At 39.1% G+C, this 20,390-nt stretch overlaps 1 protein-coding gene across 1 annotated transcript in view; it reads right to left on the minus strand.

The window, feature by feature from the left end:
• NSMCE2 (NSE2 (MMS21) homolog, SMC5-SMC6 complex SUMO ligase) overlaps positions 1–19,697 on the minus strand; it is a gene marked incomplete at both ends in the record, with an annotated part of 124,141 nt that extends 104,444 nt beyond the window's left edge. Inside the window, one exon of the mRNA XM_079533841.1 lies at positions 19,565–19,697. Coding sequence (XP_079389967.1) covers positions 19,565–19,697 — 133 coding nt within the window. The remainder of the gene's footprint in view (positions 1–19,564) is intronic.
• Positions 19,698–20,390: the final 693 nt, after the last annotated feature.

The raw sequence follows: 20,390 nt of genomic DNA on the forward strand, positions 1-20,390 counted from the left end.
TGTAGGTGTCCTCATGTGAAAACCAAATAAACAGTTGAAACTGGAAAGTCCAGGCAGTGTCAGTGAAGACCTTTGGATAGGGAACTAACCACTGCTTTTAGTAAGAGAAGAAAAAAATACTGCTGATCACAACGCCAACAACCAGAGAAGGAATGACAACTGGTGAAGTAAAGGGAACTCAAGCCAGTAATTGCAAAATTTCCTGTCATTGAACAGTCAGAAGCTACTTACAGCTGAAATCAGTCCTACAGACAGCTCCAGATTCTCAGGAAATGCCTTAACTGGCTGCAGTGTATTTCTAGCTGCATTTCCCTCACTGCTCTCCGATAAAGCCATTCCACTTGCACAGAAAGCTTTCACACACAGCTACAAACTGATGGTGTAAGAGTGATCTTACAGACTTATACCTTCACCTGTCAGCACTCCAGTGAAAAGCTGGTACGTCTTCCAAAATGAAATATCCATGATGGAAAGAGAAATTAGCTCTTGGTGGCCCTGCTTGAGCAAGCGGTTGGAGATGATCTGCAGAAGTCCCTTCCTGCCTCAACTGTTCTGTGATACTCCTTGATATCCAGCAACCTTTATCTCTAAACCATTCTTCTGGAAGATAAATGAAAGTGAGTTCAAAGCTACAAATACCAGTTCAAGTCTTCTCAAGCAAAGAAGGAATGTGAATCCAAGTTCCCTACATTCTATCAAAGAAAAAAATCTGAATAGCGAGAAGAAAAGTGAGAGGTGCATGGGAGAAAAGACTACTAGTAACTGCAAAGGAGAGACCAGCAAAAGAAAACCGTCAGTTAACAGTGCCCATGGTTCCAACTGAGCTATCAGCTGTGAATGGTTCCTAAAACTTCACATTATTTTCTATTTGGCTTTTGTTGTAGACTTCAAATCAAATTACAGTACTTGGCTTCAGATCATCAAGCAATCAAGCATTTTGCTTTTACCTAAATCAAGTCTTCAGAGGTTTTATTTTGCAGAGGAAAGGGCACTGGTTTCCAGTCTGGATTGAAACATTTATTTTATTTACCAAATGACTGGAGGGAAAAAGAAAAAACAACCTCTTCAATTAGCCAGTATTCCAGTATTCTCTGATTAATTTTCTTTTCTTTATGATCTGTAAGATGAGCCAATAGGATCTGTTAAATTACAAACTGCTCCTGACAGGAAAACTCATCCTGTGTTACAAGTCATTTCCCTGTAGGCTGTGACTGTCTGAAATGGGAAGTGACAAGATTCAGTGACCCAGGAGTTTCCTGCCAGTCCCATGGAAATGACACCCAAACACATTACACTGCAGAGTCAGAATTTTCACAGAAATGGACCCCGCATGATGTCTCCTTTCTGAATGCCCAGTTTGAAGCACCTCAAGAGGCCAGCATTTTCAGGGAGTGGGTGTTGCACACGTTCTGAAAACAGAGTCATTTCGGAATGGGCACAGAGAAGCTGAGGCACCCAGTATCACTAAGCACTTTTAAGAAGAACTTGCTATACTATTCTGCAATAAAGTAATCATGAAACTTGTGTTCAACATGAAACTCCTTAAACCCCATTGCCAGTAGAACTAGGCCAGCAGTCCTTCTGAAAGTTACTTCCTTACAATGCTTACTTTTCTTAAAGATTATGAGGGGAAGGCCAAAAAGTCATAATGATGCAGTTCAGACTTGAGAGCAGTAATGAAGATTTATCTTACTGAATATTTCTGCCACAGTATCCACACAGATAAGAAAGGACAACACCTCCTAACTCCTATTGACACTGTGGTAATACCTAATGAAACAAACAGGATTCTCACAGAGAGTTTGATTTAGCAAACACTCCAACATGAGCTGACATACTTTACTGTATAAAATCCAATTTAAACTAACTATATAGTTAAACTATAAAATAGAGTTTAACTTAGACTGAGAGACACAAATAATAAAAAGACATCTTCCACAAGGTAAACATAGTTTGCTGTGGGAGAGAAACAGAAGTCCTTGTATCATATGTACATATTTTGTACTATTGTAACCTCTACACTGGATGCCACACATATGGTACCAAGACACAAAGGCAGTACAAGAACACTTACTCAAATGAAAATGGATGCTTGCTTGACAATATACTAAAGCCCATGAAGTCAGCAGGCTATTTTGGTCCTGACCAGCACCTCTTTAGGACCCAAAGGAACAGGCAAAAAGGTTGGGCATTAGGAAAAGGTCACCCACCAGAGGGTGGTCAGGCACTGCAACAGCTCCCCAGGGCAGCAGTGACAGCACCAAGCCTATGGAGCTCAAGAAGCATTTGGACCATGCGCTCAGACATAGGACTTAAATGCTGAGTGGTCCTATGTGTAGGCAGGAGTTGGACTCAAATGATCCTTGTGGGTCCCTTCCAACTCAGGATCTTCTTTGAATTCTATGATACACTCCTTACTAAATTCCACAGATATGGTGACATTAATCTTTATTTTACCAACTAGCATCTATGTGGTTTGGCAGAAAACCAATTTAAAGTTAACAAAGACAGTCTAGCTAATAGATAGGAGCACTGAAAGGAGGATAAAGCATTTATGAGACACAAGAGTTTGGAGATGCATCTCAAGCTCTTTCATAGTCTTGTATCAGTTTTCTGGTATCAGAATGGCTGAGGTTGGCAGGGATCTTTGAAGGAGATCCAGGTTTCTCTCGGCTGGGGCAACATAACTTTTCACACAGTCATACAATAAATTCAGTCAACAAAGCAATTCAAGACAAAAATAGTATTATGTCCTCCCCAGAACAAAAGATCAACAACAAAAGCAAGCCCCCCCCCAAAACAACAGTATTCCTGTAACTGAATTTAAATTGCAGATATGCAAACAGTTCTACCAGCACACTTGAGAAGTGGCAAACTGTGGCACAGTGGAGCTTGGAGAGGGGATAAACTCCTAAGCCACTTGTTTGCCAAGAAATACATAAAGGAACCATACCTGTTTTTTTCTAAGCAAATACAATGTGTACTTATTTGTTATCTTCACACAGAAATCTCAGCCCAAACCATCACAAAATAAAGTTTTCTAAAATCTTCTATTTTCCTAACTATATATATACACCCTTCTGTTCTCAGTGGATTTCAACATACGTCAAAATTGAGGCTGAAAACAACATTCACTAATAATTAGAGTGGGAAAGGATTTTCCTATGACTAACCAGCTGCTTGCCTGTGGAGGCGTGGGCACGTCTGCATCAGACCACAGAGCTCAAAGCCCAGAGCTGCTTACTGCTGACCCAGCCTTCCTGAGAACCAGAGATGGGACACCTGAGAAGACTGAAAACCAGAGTCCACTGCTGTCCTTCTACCCAATTTCTCCATTCTAAATTTGATATTGGCAAGATAAAAAAAAACTGGGACAAAAATTTCTCTTCTGGAAATAGGAGTCGGACTCCATGATCCTTATGGGTCCCTTCCAACTCTTGTTATTCTACGATCCCCCTTAATTGCTCTTTTTTGATCCCTCAGAACACTTTCTGAAACTGCTACTTAAAAATAGACAATTTTATTTCAAGACTTGTAAGAGTATTTTCAATTTCCAGAAAAAGTTCACAAGCTGCTGCATCCAACACTTCCCCTGTAAAGGAATATCGCAAGATCATTCTCTTCATTTCCAACATATTGGATTTTTCTTTTAAGAAGCACAATTTCCTCTATATTAACACAGGATTTCTGCTTGCACACTGCCAGTCCCACCGATAGAATCCCCCCTTTTTTCTTTACCTGTCAACAGTTAATGCTTTCTGTTGTGAATAACTGATTCTTCTCTTAAATTGCACAAGTGAAAGTACTTTAGGGTGAAGTGCAAATCTGTCTCTAATAAAAAGTATATTTCTTATTATCCAACTGTAAACAATACCATAAGGATCTTCAAAAAATAAACTTGGCTTCTGTTAATTAATATTACAGCTCTCAACTCAGAGAAGCTCATTCAAGCTGCATCTTTCATTAAACTAAATGTAATAGTTACTTAGACTTCCATCCTAAACTGACTTTTGTGGAAATGGGAGGAACTGAGAAACAACAAGCAGCAAAGATAGGAAAACAAACCTTTTTCACCCACGACTTTCAAAATTCTCAGATACACTGCATTCTGTCCAGAACTGGAGGCACCTTAGCTCTGAGCATAAACTAGCAAGCCCTCATCAGAGCTTATTAAATCAAATATGTTTCAGTAAATGCCACTATCTTAGTTCTGGGCTCAACAACTGTAACATCCGAGTCTGGTGCAGATACATCAGTTTCAAAATCTAATTGCACAGATGCGACACGCTCCTTGTGGCACCACAAGAAATTGTAGTCATTGATGCAACGTCAATGGCTCGGCCAGAAAATAGGGCTGGGACACAGAAAGAAGTATGAGAGAGTCAACAAACTGGTTCTGCTAAATCTCAGAGTTGTGCTTTCTAATACAGGCAAAGCTCAAATAGCAGTGGGCAGGAATAAAAGTTACAGAAGATATCATACAGGAAAGTAAAACAAAGAAAATCCTTCATTTCAGGGGAACTCTTCACTTCAAGACAGACAATCCAGCACTGCCTTACTTCAGCTCGGTTTGTGCCCATAGTTACCATACAAAAAGAACTCAAAATTCAAGCTAAGTGTCCACAACCAACTGCAACAGCATCATGCAGACACAAATGAATGCTCTTCCAGCACTAAAATTTTAACATTATTGACCTAAAGTGAAACAGCTGGGGGAGGAGAAATGCCAAAATGTCTGCCTTTTAAATGTCAAATATTTTGATTAGAGACTTTCAAACATGACTATTCTTTTCCCCTGAGCCCACACAGTCTCCCTTTCTAAGTTCTTCTGCTTCAACAACCTCTGGCACTACTGAGTTGAGAAGCCAGATAAGTTTATCAGTGGTCCCAGATACTGCAAGAGTGAACACTGCAGTTACCCAGCAGGGACCAGCCTTACCCTAGCAGCAAGTGGTGCAAGGTGGAAAAACAACGAAGTTGTATGCTCAAAATATTTAAAAAATCTGGCTGGCGTTATGGACAGTGTGGTAATGCATCTTACCACAGAGCTGATGCTGGTCTGCACACACACTGGAATAAACAAGAGATGAATCAGTTTCATAATCAGTTGTAAGTAGAAGGGTTTGTTTTTAATATCAGAAACACCGATCTGTTAGAATTTCAGAAACTACTATTTCTTGGGAAGGTTGATAGAAATCGAAACCAGTACCCTCTCCAAAGCTAGCTGTTACATCGATAGATTCACATGCTTTGGGTATTTTCTTGTTTCTGTTGATAGTAGGACACCAAGGAGGTTGAACTACAGAAGCCTAGAACACCAGTCTCACATAAGCAAAGGTCAAGAGATGTTCCCAACACCATCCAATTCAGCATGCGTCACACATGATACGGTACCCTTGAAGCACCATGCGGCAACATCAAAGCTAGGACTTTGAGAGTCTCAACATGACTTGAACGAGAAAGAAAAAGAAACCACCTAAAAAACAACCCACAACCTAATCTTCTTACATAGAAAAGGCAAAGGCAAAGTATGGTCACAAATGCTATGCATAACGAAAACCAGCGATTCATTTTGCCTCTTAGCAGGCTTCCTTTGCTTTAAACCTCTTCTGTGAATCTCTTCTGGCAGATCTCCCTTTTCCGGCATGAATCACAGGTATGTGGCATTCATTCTGTTACTTGCATACTGGTAAGTGACAAAGCAAAATCCTTCCACTGCTAGAAATTCATTTTTCACCAACTTCATACAAGAATTTCTCCTGCTATGAGACCTGCTGCTTTGTTAACAGAAGGAAAGCACACATCTCTGTGCAAAAAAGAGCAACGCAATTCTGTATCGGCCAGGTCTCTAACACAGGCACAACGATCTTGAAACAGGAATTTGTTTTGTGGCTTGAAGTACACTGCAGATCATGATCTCTCAGTATTTTCTTTAAGTAACCCTGTTAGTTGATAGAGAAATGACTTTGTAGAGCCTAGTGGCATTTAAAGGGGTGTGGTTTGGGTGTTTGTTTGTTTGTTTGTTTTCTTTTGTTTTGTTTTTAATAAGAATATAAATTGAGACTGACTGTGGAAATGTTCAGTAATCAGATACAGGAAGGCTCCCTCTGTTCGGTACTTAAACAGAACTGGAAAACTGTCACATAGCTATGAGAGATTGTGCTTACAAAATAATTAAATCCAGAACAGTATCACTATCCTTGAGATTTGTGTGGCTGAAATGTATTAGTTCTGAGAAGTTCCACTTGGCCTTATATTAATAAACTTTTGAATTTTAATTCTAATTTGGTCTTCTATGACAGTGACTGGCCCAAACCTGTGCACTGAAGTAGGTGTATGTTCAGTGAAAGAGAAGTTTTCATTTTTAAATAACAGATTACCTTGAGACACACGGGGCAGACCGTACAGCTCCCATAAATAACAGATAAAAGATGAATCTAAAACTACTGAAGAAATACAGAATTTCAATGAGTGATGGCATACCTAACTCACTCAAAAAGCAGCTGTGAATTAGATTCACACCCACAAGTAATAAACTTTAAAGAAAAAGTCTTGTGGAAATGTCACATTAATCTACCCATATAGAAAAAATCTACTCACCCACTGCTTACTAAGATGATTAGTAAGGAAATCACAAGTTAAACTTTATTCATCTGCTTAAAAAAATAGGAAAGAGTTTACAAGGTTGATTTAACTCACAAGATATTATTGTCACTTGACATTTACATGCAATGTATAATTCCATTCCCACTTACAGTCTGGGGAAAGCCTGTTAAAATACTTCCTTAATGTGTGAACACTTCTTTGAGTTGTGTTCTTTTTATCTGCCACCTTCTCCTTAAGCCAGCTGGCTCCTTTTGTTAAGCCTTTTTTAATAAGAAAGTTCATTATATGTAATTTATGGAGCGGTTTGAGATTGTCATTTCCTATTGAATGCTATAGCACATGCTATTGCAGAACACTATAGCATTTGTTGATAGTGTCAGAAAATCAACGTGATTTACACATGTATATATCCTCAGTGAGTCCAATTTGGACTCATAAAAAGACAAATGCGTCTTCTCATTCAAGAGCTGAATGGACATGGTCCTGGGCACCCTGCTCTGGGTGTCTCTGCTTGAGCAGGGGTTGACCCAGAGGACCTCCAGAAGCCCTTTCCAACTCAGCCATTCTGTGATTCATTTGTAGCTATATGAACCTGTTCTCCTACAATTTATATGCCAGACTACTCTTCCTATTTTGCAAAAACGTAAGAGCTTTGTGGAAACTACAGAAGTTGCTTACATGAGAAACTTCACGAGGAAAGCATTTCAAAATCTTTTGTCATTTCAAGTGCAATCAGTGTACTGTCCTGCTTAAACCTTCTGCTGTGGCTTTCTTATTTCTTACCTCTCTTCTCCTTCATGATACATTTATTTACTGCTTGCTCCTCTGCAACCCGTTTCCCCATTTCTGCTCTTTTTTACTAGCCTGCTTTAGATTCCTTCACTAGCTAGAGATATCTTTCTGGTCATCGCAATCCTTGGGGTCACCTCCTACTTTCTCACGTCCTCCTGTATAATGGTTTATGGCCTCTTTCTTACTGGCATTATTGGAATAAAGGTCCGTTAATACACACAAAAACCTGAACCAACAACAAAAGTAAGACATAAGCTCACTTGTCATGAATACTAACTGCTGTGTACTGCACAATTTAGGAACTAACATAAACACTGGCTAAAATAACATCTGGTCAACAGCGTGAATGACAGCAGACTGTCTGGCTACTGCTGTGTGTCCTGCACAGAAAGTTGTGCTTCACAATGCCCATGATGAATGACATCAGGAGAGGTACAGGGATTGTTCCCTGTACAAATTTGCTGACAACTTCGCAAATGTGTTCTTATCTTTATATGGCACATGCTGTATAATTTAGGGTCTTCCTAGATCAACAAGACTAAATCCTGCTAATTGCATTTTTCTTCAATAAGCTCTTTTGGTATTTAAAAGAAAGAGCAACACAGATTACTCAGAGGCTGGAAAGCATAACTTACATCAAGACTGACAAAAACAGCTTAACGTGGCTAGTTTCAGTAAGTGATGCTAAAGGTGTCTTGCTCGTGACCTCCCACAGCCATCCTGAAGATTTCTTAACATAATGGGCTCTGGTAAGCAAACAAAACCATAGTTCAGTGGCTGAAAACTGAAACAAAGATAACGTACAATTAGAAGTTTCTCTATCAACTAGAGTACAACAACATACGCAGAGATAAGACAGATTGTCTTTCACTTCAACTGACTTTTTCCTAGACCATGGGCTTCAGTGGTTGTTTTTTAGTTGCTGTTGTTTTGTTTTTTTTTTTTTCCCTTAGCAGCAGCATATTTTTGAATCAGTAAATTATTTTGTCTCTTCACATTGTATTATTTATTGACCCACTAATAAAAAGTCAGGCTATCCACCCACAGACATGTCTGAAGGATCCACTCAAAAAACTAATCTAAGTGCAAATGTTCACTTCATCTCATATGCATGCTTCAGAGATGCAAAAGTGTGGGGTTTTTTTGGTTTTGTTTTTTTGGTTTTTTTTTTTTTGGTTTTTTTTTTTTGTGAGAACTATTGGTGATACGTGGATGGTCGGACTGGATGATCTTGCAGGTTTTTTCCAACATTGGTGTTTCTTTGTTGAAAATATGGTACTTCTTATTTGCTAGGCTGTTGGCTTCTGCTTCCTTTTTCTCCTTGCAAACATAATTTTTTGGTGGCTACTTAGCTCTCACCTTTCCCAACCACCTACTCCCATCACACACAACTGAAATTCTAGATTCTGGCAACATCTTCACAAGCATACAAGACATAAGAAACAACAGAAGGGAATATCTACACGGGAGTATGCTATATTCAAACATTAATACATCTCAAAACACTCTTGACATCTCTCTTTAAAAAGATAAACTGATGCCTGGTGAACTTGAATGACATGCCCAAGGCCACACAGTGGCAACACCAGTCTGAGAGCTGTTCCTAGCTTTAAGGCCTCAGCAAAATCACACCTGGAGCATCACAGTTGTTTTGCCTCTTTCATATAATGCTACTACGAGCTCCTTGTTCTTCTTGAGAGAAATGAAAGCACAAGAAGGGAAACAAAAATCTATCACATTTACAATAAAAAATATTCTAAACCTACAGTTCAGGCAAACAATTTCTGCCCGTCCTACAAAGGCTGACATTTTTCAGATGGGCATTCACTGACAACAATCATAAGAAAAATGTAAGTCTTGTGTGTGATTCTGACTGGATGAAGCACACATTCCTATTTAAATTCTTCAAATTAGTGCATATTGTAATCATTCTTCACTAGAATGTCAGTATGCTGTATAACACTGGTGTAATTGGAAATATGTCATAGAACCTGGATTTGAGTCAGAGTTAAATTTTAAGTTTTCTTTTATAAATTATTTTTAGATGAAAGTATTAGAAAACCTCCTAATTAATTCTACCTGCACTGATAGAAAAATTATTTCTGAACATCAGAAGAGTAAGGCTGTAAAGTACAGCCACGAGTCCTTGAATTCTTGAAGAGATGAGCAAAAAGAAAAGAAAAGAAAGGAAAACAAAAAAAAGAAAAACAGAGGTTAGTGCCCACGGACTCTTGGTAGGGGATCAGGATGATGGTTTCAGAATGCTCATGTCTATGGCAGGGCTTCCTTAGCGCTCTGACCAAACCCTAAGAACACATCAGCACCTCTTAAGTAAAAGTAAGCACATCAGCTTACTTTTAACTTAGATAAACCTTTCCCTAATAAAAGAATTAAGAACAAAAATATATAATTTATTTATTTACTTAATCCTGAATGTTGAATGTTGAGAACCACACATATATATTTAAATTTTCATGGGTTCTTCCTCCCTGCCTAGTTAATTAGGCAGACAATTAGATCACTGAAAATAAAATTCTGATCTATTCAAACTGATAAAAATTAAAGCTTTCAGAGTGGGTTTTTCAAAGCCCACACTTTTTTCTGTATATGCGTATGCCTCTACGTTTAAACAGAATGTAGCTGTATTTTCTTATTGCCATTTTTCTGTGGCAGAAATATGACGATAAGAAAATGACAGATTAATATACTACAGAGAATATTTTCATACAGTAAATTATTCAGATAAAATATTCCTCTCTGGCTTTTGTTCAAAGAGGTTGATTTATCTTTGTGCTAAGGAGCCCACACAAGACCTCTGCAGTATTTCATAGTATCTTGAAGCTGAAAAAGACCATTAGGATCATCTATTCTGATCTCATGCATAGTAGAGGCCAAAGAACCTCACCCAGCAATTTCAAGCATATAACTTACAGCCGTAAGCTTGCTCATTCTCTCAAGGTTAACATCACTGGGGGGCAGCGGGTCTGCAAAAAGGTCTATACAGCACTTAAATCCTACTTATGATCTATCTTGCAAACTCCTGAAAATTTACGGGGTCTAAGACACAGAAATTTATAGTGACGACGGGTACATGAGGTAACCAAGCAGGTAACTCCAAACTCATTGTGACCTTTGGGGGAGAAAACTACTCACTTTGTTAGGAAATTCGTATGAAAAAGATACAAACACACACATATATATATAAATGTATGTACCTGAAAACGGACCCCATGGGAAAAGCACCTGCTGGAACCTGAGAATTAAAAATTGTGGTTTTCTGACAAAAACAAGACTGTCCCAAGCAAGACCTTCTGCTCAAGTGCAAGCTGCCAGTGTAACACAGCTCCACGGGAATGCATTGAGGACAGATGCTTTAAATTGAGATTGGATTTCACTCTGAACAATGCTCACCAGTTCAGCCACAGCGTACCAGCTTTGGGCAAGAATAACTGGATGAAGAATAGATGAAGATCTATGCTGTGTAGGAAATCAGACTGGTAATACATGTTGGTCTCAAACAGCTTTAAAAAGTCTATGATCTGATAGTAGTAATTCTCTCTCCCCACTGTTAACCTTCATCCTCCGTTTATATTTTAGTATTACCAAACGCAAGAGCATGATGATACAGCACCAACACCTCTAAACTCATTGAAGGAATGAGGTTCTGCAGAGCTGCTGCTGACTACAGCAGGTGAACGAGTAACGGGAAGGACTTGGGAAAGCCTTTGCTGCCACCTAATGGTTTTTTTTTTCCTTCCAGAAAAAGTTGAGAGACAAAGATAGGTGGATGCAGTCAGCTTCTAGAGTACAGAATAGGCAAAAAGAGGTAGTGAGACAGGAGCACACTGCTTAACACAGCCACCTTCCCCTCACTACACTGCATTCTTTTTACAGTCAAAATTTCAGCCAGGAAATAACAAGAAGCCTGTATATTTCTTCCCACCCTGTGAGATGGTCAGGGTGGTTTTAGGGTAAATACAAAATAGCTCAAATCTCCCATTACAAGTCATGTTTTTCCAGATTTTGGAACAAGGTGTATTTCCAAATTCACAATTTTCACACAGCTTCTCTGAAGGTCAGCCTTCAGAACAAAACTGTATTCTAGCAATGGGCTCATCAGCCTGCTCAGCACCTTCTGCTAGAAGTCATTTTTCCATTGCAATTACTGAGGCACAAAAGTAAGCTAAAAAAAAAAAAAAAAAAAAAAAAAAAAAAAAAAAAAAAGAAAACCATATTCTCAGAGCATTGATTGAAGAGCACAATGCATAAAAATGTATTTTTTTTTTATCTTACTGTACAAAAACCCAGCCATCCCTTCAGTTTCCAAATAATAAAATTGCTTGAAGAAGAAATACTTCTATATGTGATGCCATTTAACTTCAAGAAAACACATGCATCTTCCTTACTGCTAGTTGAAAGGTTATATACAGATAAAACAATCCACAAAGCACAATGTAACATAGGACACATATTTCCTAAAGGATGAATTTCAAGAGGAGGATTTGAAGGAAAGAAAAACTGCACAGTATTCTTGAGAAAGGGAATCTGAAGCATTTTATCTCAAATACCCCAAAAATACAATTATACCTTAAACAACAGGGGAAAAAAACCTTCCCAAGAGGAAAAAATTCAGCACCCACACTATTCCTGCTCCCAATTAGTACCACAGACACAGGTGTAACAATCAAGCAGACTCATTAACAAACAGCTTCTGGAAGATAAATGTGCAGGGTCAGAAACTTCCCCAAGGAACAGCTTTCTACACTGGGGGAACTCTTAGAGCTTCCAACAAAGCCTCTGGTAGTGGCTCGCACTGAAGGTTGCTCAAGTTAATGGATCATGAGTCTCCCCTCCCTACCACACTTATTCACAGAGCTAGGAAAGTATTTTTCTAAGCAACTGCCAGTGAAAAGCCATTAATCTCCAGCATGGACTTTGACAGACTGCATCTGCGATCTCCACGAAGAAAAAAACATCCCACAGCCCTTCCTCGGAATTTACTCTAGCCTAAAGACAAAGTAAATTCTGACAGACTGAGGCGCACTCTTGGGGATTTCAAATCCAGGTAAGATTGCTGCTCCGCATCCATAAAGATGTAATGGACTGTTCCTGCAGAGTATATAAAACTGTTTGCTATTTCCTTCCCAGGAGTATCTCAACAGATGTATGTGCATGTATGGCAGTTTGCAAGAGAAAAACAAGACCCGATTCCTCATGCGCAGTCCCTAGAACTCAGACCAAAGTTTTGCCCGTTTTAAGGCCACAGGAAGACAGCGGTCTGACAAAAGCACAATTCATATGCAGTGGTAGCACGTAGGAGAAAACACCATATCACAGCTTATCTTCCCAGGCCAAGGACAGGTAGGGTAACAAGTCAAAGTTTAGTCTTGCTCATTTCCTCACTCAGCAGACCTTCATGTCACCTTCTAATCAAGCAGATTGCAAAGTGCCATTCTAGTCAATAAACTGTAGCCTTTTCTAAGGACACGTACTTTGGTTTGCTTATTTTTATGAATTATCTCTATCACTGTGGAAACTAACAGAGCATGAGAATTTTAGGAGCACAAATTTCAGTGGGATCACTTCTGGATCCCAGCACAATCACATCATGGTCACTTCGTACACAAGAACTTCTCCTGTGTTAAGACTCATGTTATGACACTGCAGGAGTCACTGCATGTGAATTTTCAATGGAAAACAAGCTAGAAAATAAAAAGGACAAAGGAAACAGCTGAACCAAACTGTTATCTAATTAAACACAGGCAGGCATTCCATCTTTATTATGGAATTTGCACTATTCCAAGCAGAAGTTTCAGGTCTAAGACAGAAATCTCCACAGAAATGATCCCTGCTCTCAGTGATGAACGAACTGATCTTCAGGTCATTCTGTTATAGGTTGCTGCAACATCTTTAGCAAGACACTGCATGTAAAAATAGTGAATGTTCTATAGAACTTTGTGAATCAACTACCTATTAAAAGGCTGCCAATAATTTTACAATGCTAGGCTGACCTGTACATCCGTATTCTCTATACTTCTTCCTGCTCCAACAAGGGTCTGCAACGTTTGGAGTGAATCCCGTTTAACTCCACTTGAAAACAGCAACAAGAGAAACTGAAGTGCTGTAGGAAATCTCACAGATCTAAACCCACATTTAAAAGATCCTACTTTACCAACTACTTTTAGACTAGTATTTAACGGGAATCAAGACACAAGCAGATCCCAAGCCATTTGGTGAATAGAAAGCAGTCAGTAAAAGCAGGCCATCACCCACAGGGTGTACAGAGACAGCAAAGGGAAACAGAGAAATGGGATGAGCAGCCAGGACTGAGGGAAGCTGTTCTGGCAGAAGGAGCAGGTTATGCAATAGGAAACAGAGCAGACAAGCAGGAAGGAAGAGCCAGAGCTGCAAAGGGCTAACTTAATCCAGGGCACATGCCACAGCGTACTATCAGTAACACTCTGGAAGTCCCACGGGGCTGCCCTGTACAGAGCAGCAAGCAGAAAAATCCTTCAGAGTGTGGAGAAAGAGAGCAGAGAGGATGGGGGTAAGCAGCTCTCACGTAGATGCTGACGTTGCGACAGGAAGATCACTGCTGTGTTAGACAGATGGCAGGCAGCCATATGAGCAGCTGGCCATGACATTTTAAAGCAGGTTTTTGAGTGAAAAAAAAGAAGTAGCTCATTTTTTTCCTGTTAAGTAAATTAGAGTTGAGGTGGAATAACTGCTTTGCACCCACTTATTCTACAGTCCAGGGCCTCAGCATTTTCCAGTGGGAATGCAATGTGTAGTTGGAAGAAAGTTCTAGACATTAAGGAACTACCTTGCTGTCTATGTGAAAACCCATTCACATAATTAGGCAAAGCCCTATGTGCTAATGCTTTAAAATGCTTTTTAGACACTTTATGCTTATCTATATTTATCATCTTGTCCATAGTTAGCATACTCTCCTGTCCCTCCAATTATTTCCCAATTTGTTTTGGCCATTCCTTTCAGCTCCACATGGCTTTGGCTCCAGACCAGAGACAAAAGCAATTACCCCTCAATTATCCGTTTAAATAGCCAAGTGCTGGGCAGGAAGCCAGGAGATGATGATGAATTAGTCGTACTTCTTCTGATACCTACAACTCTGTGTACTTCACAGTCCCATATTATTGAGAAAGTTCTCCTGCTTTCAAAGAGACAAATAAAACACCATCCTCAGCAAACTGGCAGGATTCACATCCAAATTCTCCGAGCAGAACTGGGAATGGATGTCTGTCTTTGTCATGCACTTATCATTCATTTGTCATGCACAGCATTCATATCATGATCAGCACATCACACAATACGTATGGCATGTTATACCAATTAAAAAAAAAACAAAAAACAGAGAAAAAGACTTCTCCTTATATCCTTATATTTGCTTATATCCAGTGTTTCACATGGGTGCCCCTTCTACCTCTAGAGAAGATTTTGAGTTTAGGTAAAGACAGTTCAGCCATTTACAGAAGTGCATCAAACAGTGCAAATAGCTGTTGTGTGCAGAGGTGTTAATAGGGGGCTTTTTTCAATCACAATCACATACAGACAGCTCAAACAACAGATTGAGGTTAAATTTTAAAATATGTAAATTACAGAGCTGAGATGATTTTGTTAGAAATCAGTTGCAAATGCAAATAATGCTACCTTCAAATTCCCAAAGGACATGAGAATGTGCTTAAGCTTTACAATGCGCAGATCCCTCTGAAACTTGAAGGAAATTTCTTTCCTTTGGTCTTGTGCTGGACTGGACCACAGAACAACCAAAAGTATTTTGAGTACAGAAAGGACACACTTAAACCAAGCCTGTGCAGCTTGTTTCGCTGCTTACATGGCCTTTTATGTAGTAACATTTTAAAACACTTGCATATCACAAGGCTATTTTTGAAAAAAGGAGAAAACTATGATTTTTAGACAATATAAATGATTAAATGGACAGAAATCACCTTAAACTTACGACTGTGGACTGCAAGCAAATGTCAAGACAATCACACAAATGAGATGACTGAAACTGCTTAGAAATTTGGGGTATTAAATCCTTCCAATATTCCTGTGGAATGGGTAAACATTGTTTTTATTAGGATTGCTATTTTGCAGAAAGAAGGAAAATTAACACATCCCAGTATGCAGAGGATTAGATTAACTGGTACATGCTGTCTCACAGTTCAAAATGTAGAAACATGATGAAATGCTACAAATCTTTATATCTTCAAAGTCATTTCAGCTAAGCTAAATCAGTTAAACTGATTCCCTCTTTTTCTAGATTTCTCACACTGATATTTATTGCAGCTTTTATTACATCTTTGAGACTAAGTTCAACTACAGCAACATAGCATCAGTATGTACACTGGCTTGCAGCCATGCCACCTTCATCCAGTAACAGATAAAATCCATTTCGGAAGGACTGAAGTGAGTCAGTAGGAAGGAAGATGGCAGCTTCCTTAAGGGAAATATGATGCTAAGAAAAAAGATAAGTTCATTTCAATAGGTGGAATTCTCCAAAGGAAATTTCTATTCAAATATAAACCCAGTGCCTGATTTTGTTCTGAAACTTTCAAAGCACATGTCAACATAAAGGCATGAAAATCCTATTGTATTTATCCACGAGTAAGCAATTTTAATCTCATGTCCCTGACATCCAACTCAAAACTCCTCTCTATATTTTCCAGTTGTTTTTTCCTGCTCTTTTAAATTAGCTAGAGGAAAACTTTCTCCCTTCTGGATTATTAAGCAGTTTCAATGTTTCTACACAGCAGTCTTTATTCACCCAAAAGATTTTCATTTCAACAGTGCCAGACTAATCCCTGGGACTACAGTTTACCTCCCGAATAGCTGAGAGGCTTTGCCTGTGCTTGCAAAACATCTGAGGTCCTCTGAAGAAAGGTTACTGTAGGTTACAAGGCTGCTATAAATCTTGGAATATCCTGAGTCAATTCTTGCCCCCAAGTTGGCACCTCTTCCTATCAGCAACCCTGTGGGCTTCATGAGCTAAGAAGCAGATTTACTCCTTTGTTCCACCTAACACTACCACCATCTGTTTAAATAGCTTAAGTTCACAATTGTTCTGAGAGGGTTTATAGCGTCCATAGCCACTGTAAGAAGGGTTCTTTGTTCTCTGGATGGTTTAACTGGAGAGGGCTTGAGGCTGCTCAAGGATCATGGCCAAATCAACAGAGAGGTAAAGAACAGAATTTCTTTTCAGTGCTTTTTGAAATGTTAATGGCAGTGCTGCTTACTTCCTATCTTCGCCTGCCCCCTAGTGAGCTTTCATTTTCACTCCACCTGAGCAGTCACGTGGCTTGGCTGCTTTATAACTCACGCGCACACAGATGTTCTGAAACACCAAGTTTTTCTTTCTACATTCTTCAGAAGAATTCTCGTTATGCTTTCTCAATAAGCATGTCAGGAAGTAAATAGCATTCTCCAGCCCGACAGGGTTAAAATGCAGAAAGCTACTTTTACTTAACAGGGAAACACTCTTCAAATTGGCATAAGATGTAAACACTTAAAATATGTCCAAGAAAATTTATGCTTGTTAATTTATATTTCTTCTTTATATTGTTTTTTCTTCTAGAGCTCTGAAGGCTCATGAATCATCCTTCAATTTTTATTTTTTTTTTTGGGGGGGGGGGAAGATTTGTTGTGTTTGCTGCCTACAGATCATCTCAAATACAACACCAGAGCAAATCCACTACTATAATCTAGGAGAGAAAAGAGATCCAGTTAGACCTGAAAAAACAAAACAAATCAGAACAACCTAATTTACTAGGTGATGCACTTATGGGAGGCCCCTTCATTAAACACAGGCCAGTCCAGCAAACATTACTGTGTTTTATTTAGTAAGTATGCTTACTGTAAATGATTTCAGAATCAGGCTCTTGGATAGTAGCAGTTAAGAGAAGAAACAGACAGCACTTACTGCACAAACTTTGCATGCCTTCACATGTAAATCCAACTTCTCTCATGTCCTTCCTAAGACAATTTTAGCTCAGCGTTACTCCCAAAAAGTAGCCGTGTAAGGTGAAGTTCCAAAGGAACAAGATACCTTTGCAGCAGCAATGCTTCCAAAATAAAACAATAATCACAACAGAATTCTTTGCTACTATGGAGCCTAGCAATGAACCTGCCAGAAGCTGGAAATTGAACTGCAAACAGGAGAGGAACAAGAATGCAAAAATATATTATCAAAAGCTGTTTCAAAATTAAATGAATACTTTGCCTCAAAATAAGAAGGCTAAGCAGGGTAGGAGGGTTACAGTTTTATGGAGATAGAGCTTGTCACATGTTAATCAGCTGAACACAAGAGCTTAACAGCAAGTTTAGCAGACCAGATGATGCTAACTTAAAACCACCAAAAAAAAAAAAAAACCCACAACCAAAAAATATCCGAAATACCACAGTGTGTATTTACTAAAAGTATGTCATACCACAGCAACTTTGTGTATTTCCTGATGGCACTGTATAAACAAAAGGAAATGAAGCCCAAGAGGAGAAGATGACTTCCCAAAGTCAGGGGAGTGAAAATCAAACCTTGTAAAAGAGAAGTGAGGGAGCTTTGCTTATTTGCTTGTTCCATGTTCACATGCACATAAATCAGCTAAGAAAAGGAGTGAAGACCACAATCACTGTAAGTGAAAAATTCACATCATAACACCAGGCCATATTCAAACTATACAGTCTTTAAACTTCAAATACAAGTCTGTAGTAGCTTTACTGTAGAGAATGGGATGGACTATGTTCAACAACATCAAAACGTTAGGAGGACTTATTTTATAACCCTAGAACCTTGCAATCCTAGATTCTACAGGATGCTTCCCCTGCTAAAATAAAATTAATGTTACGGTCTAGAAGCTGTTTTCCAGTCGCACGATCTAATTCAACAGTAACAATGACCATACTAATTGCATCAAGAATAATTTTACCTCTAGACAACGTATTAAGTAAAGCCCTTCTGGTTCCTGAATGAAGTGGGCAACATAACTTCAAGGCTGTAACTGAGGACTCACACGTGGGAAGTGCATGACAGAGAAAGACAATTGAAATTTACTAGGAGTGTAATGCACAGACCATCAGAGCAAACCTGCACTGTGAAGCTTAAGTTGCCCTTCACCCCTCCAAATGTGAATGCAATGGATACTGAAGCTTAAGGCAAAATAGGAGAGAAGGTGGCTGCACAAGCAGAGAGAGACAGAACTGGCTATACCCGTTTTACTGCAAAGGGAATCCCCAGCTGACTGTTAAGCCAAGTTCCCATTTGGAAACAGCACATCAATTGCCTCTGATAGCAATATGGATAAAAAGGTAAGAGGAGAGAGAACTGTCACACTAGACAAAGAAGCATTCATTCTGACTGTACGTAAACCTTGGCTCAGTTGAACGAAAGATTTTAATGAATAACTATTATTTTCTTTGAGGACTCTCACACTACACTCATGATTAAAGGTTTTTGAGATGGGGAGCTTTAAGGTTTTACCTTTTTTTTCCTCTTTCTCCCCAGTGAAGACATTATCATAAATGTAACGAGAGAAACAGGAGGTATTCAAAGACAATATTGGTCTTTAAAAAGTAGCTTTGCACTGCATCTGCTACTGTGAAATAGCAATGACAAGACTGTTAGAAGAGATGAGAGATTTAAGGTACTCCTCTTGGTACATGTCCAAACTGAAGCACCCTTGAAGAGCCTGTTTCTCAGCAGGGAAACAAACAGCATTTTTAAAAATTGCATCCCTTAACAAGTGTCTCAAGCTCTGTACTCAGAATTATTAGCATTTTTAAAGTCTTGCCCTGAACATTAAATAAAACACACACAAAGAGGTTGTATTAGAAAGAAAGTTCATTTTATTCACCCTAAGAGGTCTTCTACATCTTGTTCAGCAATATTGAAGTTTTTACAAAGTAGTAGGATAAGGAGCATTGGAATGTAATTAGTCTTGGGTGTTACAAAAGCTGAAACATTTGCTTGGTATTTCTATTTTCATTGAATTTGTTATTGAAGACAATTAGGTGACTGGAATGAAAACACTGTAAAACCAGAAGAGCAACAGATCCCACAGTGAAGACAGATGATTATAAATAAATCAAAGTATGTGGCCCAGGATTAATTCAGGATGCAATACAAAAGAATATACTCAGGGAAATTACTTACTGAAATTTTCCACCAGGTCAAGGGCAACGTGGGTAGCAATATCCATTCCAGTATTTATGTAAGACTGACAGTTTCTCAGAGATGAGAGAGAGGAATTCACAGAGCTGAATGAGATTCTTGTACCCCTCTGCATCTTGGACTTGTTACTCTAGAAATAAGAGACAAAACATTTTGAATACAGTTTACACCCAAAGAATTTGTGGGAGAAAACCAAATTGCAGATAGCTAACCATTAAGCACTGTTCAAAGGACCACTGAAACACCAGAGAGCAGGGATGAATCACAGAATGGCCTGGCTTGAAAAGGACCACCATGGCCATCTAGTTTTCAACCCCCTTGCTGTGTGCAGGGTCGCCAAGGCTGCCCAGAGCCACATCCAGCCTGGCCTTGAATGCCTCCAGCCTCCTTGGGCAACCTGTTCCAGTGCCTCACCACCCTGTGTGAAAAACTTCCTCCTAATATCTAACCTAAACCTCCCCTGTCTCATTTTAAAACCATTCCCCTTGTCCTAAGTGTAAGTGGTACTTCAATTCACCAGAAGTTTTTTATTTCCTTCTTATTCAATGTTAAGCTCAGCTACACCACAAAAAGCAACTTGCAGTTGTCAGCTGCTTATTTCTATACCTCAAAACCTCATAGATGACGTTAGCTTGAAAGTTACTGCTCAATTTCAGATCCAAAAAAAGTCCATGTGCCCAAAAGTTTGCCTGTATTCTAGACACATTATCAGCTAGGCTAACAAGAACTGTGACTTCTCACATCAAATTCAGCCTCTCCAACTACAAGCTGGTTACAACAGCTATTGCTTGGAAAAAATAAAAAAACG

Source organism: Tetrao urogallus (assembly GCF_951394365.1).
Source record: "Tetrao urogallus genome assembly, chromosome: 3".
NCBI classification, from domain to species: Eukaryota; Metazoa; Chordata; class Aves; order Galliformes; family Phasianidae; genus Tetrao; species Tetrao urogallus.